Source organism: Bactrocera neohumeralis, chromosome 2 (genome assembly GCF_024586455.1).
Source record: "Bactrocera neohumeralis isolate Rockhampton chromosome 2, APGP_CSIRO_Bneo_wtdbg2-racon-allhic-juicebox.fasta_v2, whole genome shotgun sequence".
NCBI lineage: Eukaryota > Metazoa > Arthropoda > Insecta > Diptera > Tephritidae > Bactrocera > Bactrocera neohumeralis.
Genome location: NC_065919.1, coordinates 989,292 through 1,005,974, shown reverse-complemented (window position 1 = coordinate 1,005,974; position 16,683 = coordinate 989,292). Strand labels below are relative to the sequence as shown.

General features: G+C 36.8%; 1 protein-coding gene and 1 long non-coding RNA gene across 3 annotated transcripts; one reads left to right on the top strand and one right to left on the bottom strand.

The window, feature by feature from the left end:
• Positions 1 to 273: 273 nt before the first annotated feature.
• Positions 274 to 7,629, top strand: LOC126767872 (ataxin-2 homolog). Its single transcript, XM_050485572.1, has 7 exons — positions 274 to 1,080; positions 1,622 to 2,001; positions 2,066 to 3,224; positions 3,296 to 3,455; positions 3,522 to 4,785; positions 4,882 to 5,024; positions 5,124 to 7,629. The coding sequence occupies exons 1-7, from the start codon at positions 1,031 to 1,033 to the stop codon at positions 5,418 to 5,420; spliced, it is 3,453 nt and encodes a 1,150-aa protein (XP_050341529.1). The 5' UTR covers positions 274 to 1,030; the 3' UTR covers positions 5,421 to 7,629.
• Positions 7,630 to 7,792: 163 nt separating this feature from the next.
• On the bottom strand, positions 7,793 to 14,568 carry LOC126767881 (uncharacterized). Of its 2 annotated transcripts, none has more exons than XR_007669172.1 (2): positions 14,473 to 14,568; positions 7,793 to 8,012 (listed from the first exon to the last, which is right to left on the bottom strand). It is a non-coding gene; the product is annotated as an uncharacterized LOC126767881 (long non-coding RNA). The 2 variants fall into 2 exon arrangements; XR_007669171.1 differs by lacking the exon at positions 14,473 to 14,568 and adding an exon at positions 12,171 to 12,418.
• Between the last annotated feature and the right edge of the window lie 2,115 nt (positions 14,569 to 16,683).

The following is a 16,683-nucleotide window of genomic DNA, read 5'->3' as shown; positions in this document are numbered from 1 at the left end:
GTGACAGCGAAAAATTACGGAACAGTAATAATTAATACTTGCAGTTTACCTGAAAACTATTGTGTTTAGACAATTGTTAGCGAATTTCGAGGAAATAACCCAAAACAACTCCTTACCTGAAGTTGTGTTTGCATACATCCGATCGACTATAAAAGAGACTTCATAATCTTTAAGATATTCAGTCCTCATTTGTATCAATTCAATCTGGATCGAAGGAAAATTGTAAGAGGAACAAAAATACAACTTCGTGAGGGTGATGTTGGCATTTGCTTCCCAGTATTGTAAAATTGTGACAGTGTGAGAAGGTGGCAACGAAGCTAGTAGTGAAGGAAGTGTGTGCAGTGAAAACGAAATTTACCAAACGTCGCCCTGAAGCGGAATTGTGTAGAAAAACGCATCCACGACCAAATCTAAAAGGAAGCGAAAAAACCTGCATGAACGAAAAGGAATGTAGAATGAATAGTAAAAACGTATGAGGAAGAAGCAACATCAGCATAAATTTGCCAACCATAATTTAAATCCAAGCTTAATAAAGAAGTAAAAGAGTTAACTTCACTGTGAAAAAGTGATTAACGTAAATTGTGTACTACTATAATATATATTTTCACAAAGCGAAAAAGAAAGTAAATATTTAACGCAACATCGATTACGGCTACGTTGTGTGTGTGGTTTCGATTGCGATAATTGCATAAAAATTATATCAAAAAGAACTGACAAAGTGTGAAACGTTCCTTTCATATCGTGTTTTTGGTATATGGAACTTTTTTGAGAATTTAAATATATCATTAAACTATCAAAACAAAGTAGCTCTGGTAGAAATTGTTAAATACGTAGTGATAAAGATAGAAAACGTGTTAATTTAAAAGCAGGAGATATTTCCGTCGCGTACAAAGTACCGTAGTGCATCTTAGCGTTGAGATTGGGAGAAATAGAAGTGGAGCAAGTATCGACGACGACATAAATCTAAAAGAGGCACCAGCGAAAGTGCCACTTTGTCATTTATTGTTGTGAATTTCAACACAACATCATTATGAATACCAATAGCAATAAACGCAAAAATCGCCCTGGTGGCGTAGGACGGTAAGTTGAGGAGTATAGCGATATATGGAAAGTACATATATTACCCATCTTATATAACAGTATAATTCCTAGCCATGTGCTTTTAATTGCAAAATACTAGGACTTTAGGTATCCTTCCGATATCCTTAAATTTTGAATATGCGTAGAACTTATAATAAAAAGATAAACCGCTTCTATATATAATATACCGCTATATTCTATTTTTCCAACTCCAACTTCTTTCCAACTTTTTTCCTTTTTTTACGAATTTATTTATGCCGTATGCAGCGTAGTTACATTATATGTATATTTTTATTATAAAATACTCACATCGTCACACCTGCGCCAATACAAAGCGGTAGATGACAAGACGTCATGTCAATGAATTAGAAAGTGCGTTGACCGTACTATGTGCGATGGTTCGCGATATTGTTTTCATTACATATTTTGATATTTAAGGTTAGGGTGATCAACAATTATAAAAAATTAAAACCATGTTTCCAGGATTTTATTTTCTTTGTAACTGTTTTCGAAATTAAATATCATATTTTTTACTTTCAAGATACGTGACCGACAATCGTCAATTGCAACAACATCAACTGCATTCAAATAAAGGACGTACGCAGGCACAGGGAGTGTATAAGAACACTCATTTCATTCACGCGGCCACATCGTTAGTTGGCAGTCTTGTTCAAGTTCGCTTACGCTCGGGTAATATTTACGAGGGCGTATTCCACACTTTCTCGCCGAGTTTTGATGTAGCTCTGGAACTACCATTATGCATTAAAACAAATAAAAATGAAGATGAGGGTAAGCATGTCCCGAATCACATGATTTTTCCTTGTGATACAGTAGTGAATATATCGGCAAAAGATTTCGATTCTCGTTATGCTACAACGAGAACTTTTGCAACGGACGGCGCCATCTCTGAAAAATTCAATGGTAGGTTACTGGAAAGATAACTTTAAATTTGCGGGTTATTATATCTCTTAGTGTTATTTTATAGGTATTCGATTTGAGGAGAAAGAGCTCGAACCATGGGATGCGTCTGGTATGAATGGCGATGTCGACATTGAATTAGACGGTGCCGCTAATGGTTGGGACCCAAATGATATGTTTAGGCAAAATGAACATGTTTTTGGAGTTCAGTCAACATTTGATGATTCGTTATCATCATATACTGTTCAACTTGATAAAGTAGATTCTGATGAGTTTAAAGAAGCGGAGGCCAAGGCCGAGAAGTTGGCTGCAGAAATCGAAAACAATCCTATCTACAGAGAGCGTGTTGATTTAGAGAACGGGGATGAGGAGACTCTATTCGCTGCAGTGGAACGACCGAGTAGCGAAATTGACCGTGAACGTGAAAGAGAACGCGATTTAGAACGTGAACGAGAGCGGGAACGTGAGCGGGAGAGAGAAAAAGAAAGAGAGAGAGACCGGGAACGTGAGCGGGATCGTGAACGAGAACAACGTGATAGAGAACGCGATCGCGAACGTGATGATAGAGAACGCAGCAAACGTCCTGGTACAAGCGCGTACGATCATCGGGAAATTGTGGCTGAACGATATATAACAAAACCAACGCGTAGTATAACCGGTCCGCCACCGCCTGTTGCTATGGCTTCCACCAATTCAACCTCTTCGACCGTATCTTCACAAACCAGTGGCAATGGTTCCACACAACGAGGCCATATGGATCGCGGATGTAGTGTCAATAGCGGAGGTAGCATTGATATGATGGGTGGCGAGCGCATAGTAAACGCACCGGCTTCCTCAAATATGGGCCAGCCGCAGCAAGCCCAGCAACAGCAAACCAACTCGATACAATCGTCATCCAGTGGTATGGCAGGAGGCATAAAAAATTCGTCGTCGTTACCACTGTCATCAAACACTGGAATTGTCAGCGGCTCGGATGGTGGCAACAAATATGGCGGCAGTTCAATGATGAAGCGCAAAACAGTCCCACAGAGTAAACAAATGTTGCGCAATGCACCAATATCCAATAATTCTAACACACAATCGGGCGTTGGTGGCAGCGGTGGTAACATGGCTCAAGGAAGTGGTGGAAGTCAGTCGAGTGTTGGTGGCGGCAAAGTTGGCAATTATCAACCATTGCCACTTCAAAACCAAGCACCTATGCAAAATTATCCGCAAATAATTCATGGGTACGTCATTGCCATACAACAGATTTGCGCAGTTTGCTAATGCTTATACATTGATATTTTTGTCTATTCAGGTCGTCACAATATAGAAACCAGCAGCACATGGGAGGACCTTCAAAGGTAAATGGGGACTCTAACCCGAACTCGGGAAAACCAATGCCGCATCGTAATATGCGTCAGTATCAAAGTACTCAAACAAATTCTCCATTAAACTACAACGACTCGCACAACCAGGTATACTATATTAAAATATGATCTTTTTAAACCAAGGTTCGTAATCGGTTCTTAATATGAAAACAGGTTTCAATGGCGAAATCACATGGTCCTCCGCACGGCCAACAACAAATTGGGGGTCCCTTAGGAGTTAACAACAGCACTTCACCCCCCTTACAAACTGGTGGGGGTCCCCATAATCATCCACAGTCTCAAAGTGGTGGATTAGTCATGGCAGGACCACCTAATCAACCACCACCTCAGCCGCAGCGCCAAATGCGCAATCAAATGCAAGACTTAAGGCAATTTGCACAAGATTTTCAATTGGCGAATAGTACATCTACGTCGCCGCCTCAGCATTCACAGCAAACGCAACCCTCACTACAGCAGCAACAGCAACAGCAACAACAACATCTGAATTTGGGTAAAGTAGCGGGTCACCAACCACAACCTTCGGTTTCGCCCCCACAGCAGCCTCAACAAGTAATTGTGCAGCAACAGCAAACGCAGCCTCATTTAAATATGCAGCATGTACAACAGCAGCATCACAGTCAACATCATGCGTCGCCGCCACAACAAACACAGCAACAGCATTACGTACCGTCACATTTGACGCAGCAGCAGCAACCACAACAACAGCATGGGCCCCCACATGCACAGCAGCAATCGCAGTCGCAGCAGCAGCAAAAGGGACATTTGCATCAACAACAACAACAGCAGCAACAACCGCCTCCATCTATGCAGCAACATCAACATCAGCAACAACCGCCGGCCCAACCGGCTACGCCTTTGGCACAAGAGCCACCACAGCATCAAGCTCAGCAGCAGGGAATGTATCATGTGTCGCCGCCACAGCAGCAACCTGCACAACCGTCACAATTACAGCAGAGTTCACCGCCGGTGGCAGACACCCCACCACAGCAGCATCAGCAACAGCAAGCGGCACAGCAAGTGAATAAGATGGAGGCCACACCAGTGACAACAGTCACACCGGTCAGCAACACGTCACCAAACAGCGCATCAGATAAACTGACCACGCCTCCTGGCGCTGCTACATCGTCAACAGCGACCAGCAGTGTTACTGCGACTGGTACAACAACAGTTAAAAAGACACACGTCTTAAATCCTTCGGCGAAACCGTTCACACCACGAAGCCCCAGTACCCCGAATCCATCGCGTCCGCACACCCCGCAAACACCAGTGCCGATGCCAAACATCTACACGACTGCTACGCATGTGCAAGCTGGTAGCCAAACGCCCATGTATGTGATGCAATCACAACAGCCCGCATTCCAAGCACCAACGCATCCACAAACGGGACAACAACCACGCATGCGCAGGGGCAACTATGGTGAGTGCCAAATACATTTTTCTTATAAACTATTGCTGTTTTTGTAATTTCCTTGCGAGGATTTAATTTCACATTCGGTTAATTAATTATTAACAGGTCCGATGGCGGCATCACAAACTCATGTTTCAGCAACAACAGCTACCGGACAACCTTTGCTGGCAGCAGCACCTATACAACAGTTTATACATTACCAACAAACGCCACATGCGCCACATTTCCAATCGCAGCCATATGTTAATGTAAGTGTAATAAAATAATTTAATATTTTCTGCTTGCCCGTCGTCCTTTATGCAAAATAAATGAAGTTGATTAACAATGGGCAAAACCTTGTATTACAGGTGCGCATGTATGAACCACCTCCCCAACAGTTGCAGTTCATTACGCAAACACCACCATCAACTACACCGTCCCCAGGACAGCCACATCAAACGTTCCATCCGCCACCACAGCCTTCCCCTGCTGGCGGGGGCCCACAACCGACATTCGCGCCGCAAACACAGCCCATGTACCCTGTTGTGTATCCCGTATTACATTCGACACAGATCATGCCGAATCACTACTATTCGACGACGCCACAGCATCCACAACAAACGCAGCCGTTTCAAATACTGATGCAACAGCATCCAGCGCAGTAAATGTTTACAAAACAAGAACAACAAAACGAAACTCATATTTATCTTAAAACAGCGAGGGAGCGTCACGCGGTGGATACAAGAAGAAGTGCTGAAATGTGAAATGGGAGGGGGGATGAAGTCATGCTGCGGCTGATTATGAGCATTCATATTACATACTATAGAAAAGTATAAGAAGTATGTATATAGACGCGAATTATGTTGTAAATACCGCGAAGCAACATCTGCCAACAATAATAACAATAAAACCATTGCTTTTATGCAAAAAAATTACAATATCATAAAATATATAAATACAAATAATAATAATAATAATAATAATATGTAAGAAATTCGTCAATGGTGAGAATCTATATGTACATATGTGTAATGTTTCCATGGTTGCAAGAAGTTTTCCTGAATTTTGTAAAACTAACGTCTTAGCAAGGTATTAATATTTTGCTAACATAATTTGACTTTAAGGCAAATTAAAATATATTTTGCAATTTAACTAGATGCCCTTACTTGCCTTCTTTAAACTTAAATATTGAAAATTATTTAATAGAATGAAAATAGTATGAGAATTATCCATAAAATTTAACTTGCAACTGTTTGTGGCATGTTTGTTGTCATCCATGGTAGAAAATAGGGACGAAATGTAAAATGCATTTTTCTTTACATTGTTATTGTTGCTGTCATTGATGTTGCTGCATTGCATAGCGGGCATAAAAAAAACGGAAAGAAAAAAATTAAAATAAACACCTAACAAAAATTTCTATAATGCAAATTAAACGTATAAAAATAAAAGCAATGAAATGCAAAAACAATTGCGCGATTAGAACCGACGAAAGTTATGCAAATTCGCTTAAAATACCGCATTCGGAAGACGTGTATCGACTTAGGTAGAACTTTGCGTATCGTTTGCGTCTAACGCAATCAATGTCGGCAGGCGACTTGCCACATGCGGCATCACTTTACACGTTCGTGCATATCTTCTCCATATATTTTAATATCTCTGTGTGTTTATTGATTTGCGTGCAGAGTTTTTGTTTTTGTATTCTTATTGTATTACTTTCTTATGTTATTTGTCGGATTGATGCGTTTTCACATCAAACAAAAAAAGCAATGGAAATTTTTCAAAGTATAATAATATTGATTTCTTCCGAAATCCTTTGTGAATCATTCCATGTCAAAAAACAAATACTTTTCTAATACTTTTTTGAACACAGCGCGAAAAGTATTTGTAGTGTTCGAAAGGAAAACGTTAAAATGGCCAAGTATTTTCTAATGAAAAATACATTTGCTTCTATGCACATTCGTAGTAACAATATAAACGCTGCCTTAACGGTCTTGGGATCAACTTGACTTCTTAAACAGTTATTTCATGATTTAGTTCAAAATTGGAAAATAATTTCTTTGAGTAAGCCTGACTCTGCTTATAAAAGTAAATATGCAAAATAAAACTAAACTCTTAGGACAAGATTAGCTGCTTATTCACATTTGAGGTTGGCCTCAATAACGGCATAAGCTTCTGGAACGTTTTTATTCGAATGAAGACAAATCCTTTAGAAGCCTCATTAAAATAGCATAACTTTATTTTCTAAGCGCCTCGATAAGCACTTCCATAACTAAATTTTTATTATTGTGCACACTTCAATAAAGCAACCAACGTGAATATTGTGCTAAATAAAAATTAGACGAAACTTTTTAAATAAGATACCAAAAGTCAACAAAAGCGAAAAACTTAAATAAATTAATATTTGATTAGTGGGGGCCGTGTTGTACATGTCATTAAAACTGCGTTTATTGTTTGCATTTATTTTGCTCAGTTGGATTTTAGTGCTTACCCTGCTCGTTTTTGCGAAGTTCATATTTATTTTTCGTTCGTACGTTTATTCATTTTTGTTTATTACTTACTTACCCGTCGTTTTTTACCTAGAATTTATATAAAGAAATCGAGAAAAAATATTTACTTGCGCATCCCCTTATAAAATTCTGAATGCTAAGAGAGTAAGACATGTGTTTTTGTTAAGTTTTCTCCCTACTTTTGTACTCCTACAAGCTAATTACTCCATACATTGAAAATACGAGAAGATAAATGAAAAATATATTTAAATAAAATATATATATGCTAACATATACATATATGAGTGCGATTAAAGCAAAATAAAAAAAAAAACTAAAATATGTGTAAATAAAAATGAGCAAAGAAACAAAACACAAAAACTTAAAAGACTGCAGATTGTTTTTTATCGAAGGCTTAATATTGGTGGGTAAGGGTTGTTTACAATGAATTCGAAATAATGGATATACAAACTTGTAGAGATTTGGACATGCATAGGTATGTACATCTGTAGATTGTAGGAAAAATCCTACCCGAAGAAAACAAAAATATATACATATTTGGCTTATGTAACAATTTATTACAACTTGTACAATTCTTTTATTACAAAATCGGCGCACTTTTAACTTCTTTGCCATTACTCTTCTCCTATTGTTGCATTTATGATGTGAATGTGCGCAAGTTTATGATTTTTCCACGATTCCAAGTTTCGTTGTTGTTGACCCATTGAAACGTTTCAAAACAAGCAAACAGTGCAGTGCTCTTAGCTTTGGCTACAAAGAAATATTATAAAAAATATATTATGAAATAGCATGTATGTATGTATGTTTGCATGCCGATATCTTAATTTGAATTGAGCTGCATTTTCTGCACCCAAACTCGTCAAAATGGCTGTGATATGAGTATGCAAATGGCGACATAAACACAAACATTTTAACGAAATGGCGTGGCGACAAAGCCCTACGCGATTTTCACACACAACACAGGGGCACTGGCGATAGTTTGATTTGAAAAGACTATGTTATTAATTATAAATTTCAAATGTTATATGCAGTTAATCGATATACATATGTATGTATGTCCTCACTTTTAAGGTTCTTTGCTTGCTGCTGAATTTCTGTTTAAGATTTTTAAAATTTGTTAATAATTTTATTTTGTGCATACGAATTCATACTCCTATTATTTTCAGTATTATTTTTCTTTAGCATATGCACTAATATTTGTTCTGTTGCCGTTATAATTCAAACGAAACTCATCAAAATGGCTGTGATATGAATAGAGTTGCTTGCAAACATTTCACAACATCTTGAAGAGTTGCGCAAGAATCTGCTACATTGTTAAATCTGCTGTAGGTATGTTCTGTTTTGGAACCTTAATTTGGCTGAGCCCGAATAGAATAAAGAATAAGCAAAAAAAAAAACTTTGTAGAACTTATTTATTTTAAATTATTATTTGTTTATTAATTTATTAATTAATATTTCTTGCGCGTTTTCATTATGAATGGACAAATTGTTCGCAATCTGTGTTGTGCGGGGGGGAGAGAACCGGAAGGAACATGACAAAAAATTAATTCAAATGTTCAAAATTAGGCGTTGAACTATGTATTTATAATGTGGCATCGAATTAAAGCTAAGCTTGGCATCTGTCTTCAAAGACGATTGCAGATAGGCAGTGTACCACGAAACTACATTTGCTCTCTCCACTGAATATTGAAAGGCGTTCGTTATTCAGAAGTAGAGTTTGGCTAGTTTTCGGTTTAGGTTTGGGGGTGCGTCGTTTCCAAAGGTATTGGTGAGGTCGTTGTGACAAAGGAGTATCAGATATAAATAAAAACAGGATTGACCACAGGCCTAATTCAGTTTGGGTTTGTTGATTCCTATCACCCAAGGCAAAAAAAGCTATCGACGCGCCTGTCCAGAATCCGAATTTTAACCCTATTGAGAATTTATAGCAAATATATTTAATCCACGCTATTCAGGTGGAAGTGGAACAGAATGCCTCTAGTTTAGGACCTCAAATACGCATCATTGGTTGCATCAATGAAATAAAATATTAATTAAATATTAAGTCAAAATGTTTATTTTCTACTTAGTTATATATTTATATTAAAAGATCTTTGCAATTCTCTTCTATCGACGGCTAAATATTTGAGTTGATGAACATTTTGTTTGAGTTTTCAGTAAATTAAATAGATTTAAAATACATTCACCGACAGTAATATGAAAAGGGAAACTGACAATCGAATATTTCAGACATAACGAATATGGCAAGTTTAACTGTATTTATTTCTGTTACTAAAATTTTCACTATGTATTTATTAGACGGACCGTAAGTGCCCTTAAATCGTATGTTTGAGTTTGTCGAAGGGCAAAAATACACTTTTTCATGAACTGCATACAGGTATTGCCTTGCACACGTGCATATGTATTTAAAAAGTACACAGGTGTGCCTATATGTTTGTATGTATGTAAGTACGCATCCGGATAGTCCATTCACAGGGACATGAATATGCATACGAAGGCAGTCTTTAGCACGCATATACACAAATTTGCCTGCATTGATTATATGCTCTGCATGAGTGCCTGCATGTATTTGTAGTTGTTTGTGTGCATGTGGGGCAAACAACTTGTTTGAATCTGTTGCAGCAATGAAATGAGTGCAACGCATTAACGCATGAACAACTGCGATTACGGATCTGATACCGGATGACGTATGCGAAAATAAAAATAAAAGCAACAACAACCAAATAGAATGTGGGCAAAAAAGTGAAAAAATATAAAATACTGTGGGTGTGTGTGTACGGCATGCAAAGCAGCCGCTTTCTTGTAAGCACATCGTGTTTTCGGTTCGGTAACATACTTCCAGGCGCTGGTTGCTGTTTTTAGCGCCGGCTCCATGTGTGTTGCGATTTTCACATATTTTCAAATGTTTTTGCATTTACCTTTTTCCAACACAACATATTCTTTGTGCGCGTTTAACTGTTTTCGTGTTTCTTATGCGGTTTAATTGCAATGCTCATCAAAGCTGGCTGTGATACTTCTCAGTTACAGAATATCTACAACAGCCCTTTTTGATGACATTGAAAGTGCCAGCACACACGCGCGCACACACAATAGCTGCTTCCAAAATGTTTCAATCACTTTTCGCGGGCGTAGGCTATTTGTTTGTCTATTCGTAAGAGGATATTAGTATTACATAAAATTAATATATGTATGTATGTATGTTTAAAATATATATTTACATTATATATGTAACTAGCAATGCCTGATTTGTGGTTACATACACATGTAGTATATACATATGTATGTACGTTTACATATAGTATTTTTCGCAGAAATTTGGAATAGTTGTTGGTGTATGTATTTTGCTACATATTTTACATGTCTTATCAATTTTAATGAGTATTTGTATTAAACTTTCCACAATCTTAATGAAGTTAGATTATTTTCCTCCCAATTGAAATTGTCTTGTTTGCGTTGGATTTTGAGTGCAACTCTTTTAAATATATAATCAAACATTTGTTTCGTGAATAAAGTGGTCCGCAGATGCATTTCGCTAATTATCCAGACGCAGTGCTGGCAAAGGCGTGTCGCCACAGCAACATACCCACATACAACATACACACACTGAGATTGAACTTCAAAACTAATAAAACAAAAAATCACCACACAAGAACTCATTTGAACCCCACTATTTGCATTTCAGGACTCACTAGGCGCCTGCACCATCTGCAATATTTATTAATACATCGAGTCTGTTTCATTAATATTTTGTGCTCTTTTTGATGATCTCAAATTTCCACTGAATGTTTTCACCTAATTTTGTTGAAGTCAAACACAAAACGAGACCTCAACTAATAGTGTTTTTGTTTCTACTTTGTTTGCTGCTTTTTAGGCGTTTGCATTTTGTTGCAGCTCTCTTGATTTGCTGTGTTGGACTATCGCTGCTTCCTCTTGTTCTAAAACGACCACCGCCCTCGACCGGCAGCATCAAATCAAAAATAAAAGACTTGGTTGGAGCAACAGTGAAAGCCACAGTGAGCAGAAACAGATTGAAACATGTGCATGTGTGCTTCCACTGGGGGACGGACAGAGTAATTGGGCGAAAGGCGCGAGAGCGCCAACACAACAAATTCACTGTATGAGCATAGGAGCAATGCGCGAATACATACAGACCAATATGTAAAAAGCCTAACTGTAGATCAAGAGAGATTTGTTGCGCTATTTCGTGTTTGTGTTCGGGTACACAGGTAGCATACTCTTTGGCGCAAAAGCACGCAAATGCAGTGCACACATCCTCAGATAGACATATGTATGTATGTGTGATTATCTGCACAATCAAGTAAATATACATATTTATAATATATACATATACATATATGTATTATGACCCAACAATAATTCCTAGAAATTATTAAATTTTAAACTTTTTATATTTCGTTTTTTTGTTTTAACAAAAACATTCATTTGAATGAAAGCGAAAGATATGTATTAGAACAGGTCACAGTCAAGGATATCTCTTACTTCACATACATTTTTACTTCAGTCTCCTGATACTTATTTAATTTTTCTAATAAAAAAATATTCCCCATTTATTGAAACTTTTACGATACAAAAATAATGAAAATTTTTTATGTAGTTTTATGAATAAGTAAAGTTTCGCCCACGTATTCAACCAATAAATTGCGCTAAGTAACGGCACTATCGCTGCAGTTGTGCGGTTGTATCTAGAAATTCTGTGCAAGTAATTTTCCGTTCGGTTGTACATTCGCGATTTACGTTTGACCTCCACCCAACCGAAACCATCGACCCATTGCTGTTTCATTAGTTCGGTTTGTTCTTTCGACACTTTCAAAGGTACTGTTCATATACCTAAACACCTACATATAGCCCGTGTGTTGGTTTTTCTTCTTAATTTTTTTTTGTATTTACCTACTACTTTTCCTTTCTCCTATTTGTGGGATTATATCGTTCGGCTGTGCACTAACACACTTTTATTTTGTTTTGGCGGCAGTCACTACCACCCATACTTCATCCTTACGCTCGTAGCCAAACACTGGCATACATGCAATGAACTCTGCCTTCACTACGATTTACGATTCATGTATTGCTTGCTATTTCCGAAGTGTGTATAATACTGAAATGCAAACGCGCATACAAAGGTTAAAATTTCATAAAGAATTATAGCAAAAATTACAAGAACTTCAAGTGGGGGATGAATGACTCGTCTACCCTTCAAGAACTGCGCGCATTGCTCGTAAAGAACGGTGGTGGCAGCGCTGCAAGCAGCAAAAAACAGGTAGCCAGCGAAAACAGTTGACGTTTAGCTTTAGTTATTTCAATAACCTGCTTCTCTGCTTCACTGCTACCCACACCAACAATGACGCCGCTCAACAACGCCTCCTCGATACACATTACTCCTATTACTACTGAATTCACCATTAAATTTGTTGTAGTCTCTAAATTCTTTATATGTTTTGTTTTCATATATTTTATGTTCTCTGTTAATTTACTACCCCGTATGCTTTCTACCAAAATTTCTTTTTATCTACACTGTGGTTTTTCCAGGATATGTTCGACCCCTAAAGAAAACCTACTGATGCAGAGTCAAAGGGAGAGCACTACCTGCCAGTAGAAATTTCTTTAGAGAGCGCAAATTTGTAGAGTTGCCCAATTGATATGAAACTTATAGCTTATGTTACGCAGATAGTTTTACTAACTGTTAATAGCAACCAGCTTAACAAAAGGAAACTAAAACGCTGTTAACCCATTAGCACAATTGTAGAAGTACTCGTACACATAACTCTCGAAGTAAGCTTATAATTTTTACTTCGTTAATATATATTTCTTCGCTTTATGATTATCTTTAAGTGGCAACACTCATGCTTGCGCTCACTCTCACACATACATAGTCCCATACTCATTGCTTCCCTTATACACACTTTCCTTTTGATGTTTGCATTATTTTTTGCTTTTTTGTTGTCGTACCTTATGACTGTTGTATAAACTTTGTTTACTGCCGATATGGAGGGGTTGTTTCGTTCAGCAGCCGTAGCATATGAAAAAAAAAGGAAGACCCAGCAGCACCAACGAGTGCGGCCGGGCTTGGCACCTATTGTGGTGGACTTCGTTTATTTATGCCTCAGTGCTCTACTGCCCACTATGGAACACTAAGCAATTTGCACTATAGAACATAATTAATTTATTGGGACTACGGTCCAGTTTTATCAGAATTCCGACAACTTATTTAATATTATTTACCATTTTGTTTTACGTACCATAATCTAATATTGTCATAATGAATATTTCTTTTCGACTCCTTGCCTTGTATACTTTCAATTTGGTTTCGGAAATTTTTGAACTGCCGCTCCCTAAATGCTTCCCTCACACTCACGCGCGCGCAAAGCGCCTTATTTCTGTATCCCTGGCACAACATACTCACAAGACATTTCGTATCTACATACATACATATGTATGCATGCAAACATGTATGTCTGTAGGTTGGCATCCGGGATATGGCCAGCGCAGTCCCACCAAGTTGTGATGTACTTTTGTGCGCCTTCGCTTATACCATACACACACAATAACAAGGCCTTCGTATATTTGCCTTATGTATGTAGGAACTTTAAGGAGCAGCTGCCAAGTATTCCCGTTCGTGGTCCCATCTGTTTGTGTAAGAGTGTCGAATTCCTGTTTGGAGACACCATCGCCCTTTCAATGCTTTTGGAAAACTACTCATACACTATTAGTGTAAGTTAATTTACTTGAAACTGCCACTTTTTATGTATGTGTGCATATATGGTGTTCCTAGTATGATTTAGCCCAAGCCATGAAGCATTTCACAATTTATGTACCATATAAATAGGTACATATCAGAAATTACAAAAATTATGACTTTGGTCCGGGAGCTAATTTGTAATGTACACATTTTTTCTGCAGGATCACGCTGTACCACAATTTCCGCGCTGCTCACTTTTGCCTGAATCTTTTCGCAAGCATTTTAACAATTTTATTTAATTTTTAAACTTTTCTTCATGTAAACACTTATTTTATTTTGCTTAAATGCGAGACTTATTTATTAACCGGTTTTTTACGACTGCTGCGAGTTCTTCGCCTTTTTTCATTGCTCTCCGCTCTCAAAATGTATGTGTGTGTTTCGATTTTTCACTAAGGCGGCTTGTTTCATGTTTTTTTTTTTTGGGCAGGGATTGCAATGTCGTTCTACTTGTATTACCGTTGCCTTGGCTAACGTCGTTTTCACCTTCGTGCTGCTTGTGACTTTCGTTCATTATTGTAGTTTTGGTTTGTATACAAAATGCTCGACACATTGAAACGAAACGCGAAACAATGAAATGCCAAGCAACTAAATGCCTGTCAGGCAGTGAACTCGGTGTTTGAGTGATTAAAACATATTCCAAGCTGTCGTCCAATGGCTCGGCGAATGCGCATGTCCTGCTCCTAAATGAGTGCATTTATTGTGGTGGATTTTCTTGCTGTTATCCTGCTGTTGACCCAGAGAACTTAAAACATAGAGAAGGTGCAGGTTCGACAGCGAACATTTGATAAATTTGCGACACGGAATCTCACCCAGAGAACTTAAAATGTTTTAAGTTCTCTGCTTCAATAAATTATTTTTGGAAAGGACCCCAATAGATGGCGCTAATTTTGTATACTATACCTCAGCCAAACAATTGCTTGATGTTCGCTGCTCCAGCTATGGTGCGATTCTTAACTTTAATGATTTTAAAATAAATATTTCAATCTCGTGAAAATAAAACAAGATTTATCTTTATTTGTTTATAAATTTTTCATTTTCATAAAAATCAACTTACGCATTATTTATTTAACAATTTTTAAACGTTTGTAATTGTTTGTAATTTATTTAATACGATTACATCAAAAGAATGCAAGTGTTGTACAATGTGTTTTAACTTATTATGAACGAATTGAGTACATCATTTGTAATGCATGTTGGAATGCACGATTACTTGTTATACATAACATAAATACAGGTAAAAACAATAAATAAATATGAAAATTTGTGTAGCCACATGCGATAATGACGAGCAATAAAAAAAACGTAACTGCAAAGACACGACTTAAGAACCGATCTGTACGTTTTGTTCAACACTAACGTGGCATTCAATGAACGTTTTGAGAGCCACTGTAGTTTGAAAGGCACTGTGGCGCATTATAGTGCATTTTATATTATATTACATATTCTTATTCAATGTGGTGAATGAGTGAATGCCTTGCGCTCAAATGCGACAATTTTTCTGTCTGTATTTATGTATAGACTTTACTATGCTAATATAAATACATACATGTGGGATGGGGGTTCTACAAACAGCCGATGCATATGTATATAAATACTTAATCGCATGTTTGTTCCCTTTAAATTACGAAATTTTGTTTTAATGTGAACTTTTCACTTCAATATGAATATGTATAGTACTCGTACTTACGAATGAATATTAAAATTAATGAAATCTAAATTTAGTTTAGTAATATATACCGAAAAAATAATTGAATAATTGATTTGTGTTCGACAACATACGACAATAAATAGCAAATGAGATGAAATAAATATTAAATATTATTATAAAATTGCAAAAAAAGTAGTGCCATCAGAAAAGTACATTGATTATTAATTGATTACCAGGAATCTACCAAACAACAATTATTTATGGTAATAAAATTAAAAAAAAAAAAAAAAAACTATATGAAAAAGGAGCATAGTTTCCTGAAATAATAACATAAGATCTGCTTGCACTGCCCAATGCGTTTTTGTAACCATTTTAATGGTTTTAGTGGGATTAAGACATACTAATATAAATCAGTTAATATTGTATTATTTAAGTGCATTAAATTAATACTTGTTATTATTTTGAGGATTTTATGGGTTAAACGTTCTTTAAAATTCCAAAAGTCCTTTAAAGTTCTAAAAGTTTCCCTGGTATTTAACAATAAAATGTATTTTTAAGTATTAAAAATAAAGCTGGCAAGTCAAGCTGCAGCAAAGTGATATTAAATATTTAATTTAATGGTTTCACATAATTTACGAGTTGATCAGGTAAAGTAAATTAATTACTATTTCTATTTAAATATTTCACTTTATCTCTTTGTTTATTAACTAGTAAATTTCCTTTAAATATCATACAAAAAGGAAAGGAAATTTTTGCAAATATGTAAAAATGTCTGCCAATAGTGACACTTTCGACTGAATTTCTAGCTTTATAAAACAATTTATATTTTCTCAAGGTCGAAATTCGAAGTCAAAGAATATTCGGCTAATTGGGTATCTTCTTGCGCTGAGATGCCTTTAATAAATTTTCATGATCAAAAGGGCTTGATGGTTTCGTCTTATGATTGAGTAAGCAGGGAAATATATATTTTGTCGTTTTCTGTCAACTCTCTTCACTCTCTTATTTTAGTTTCCCATATT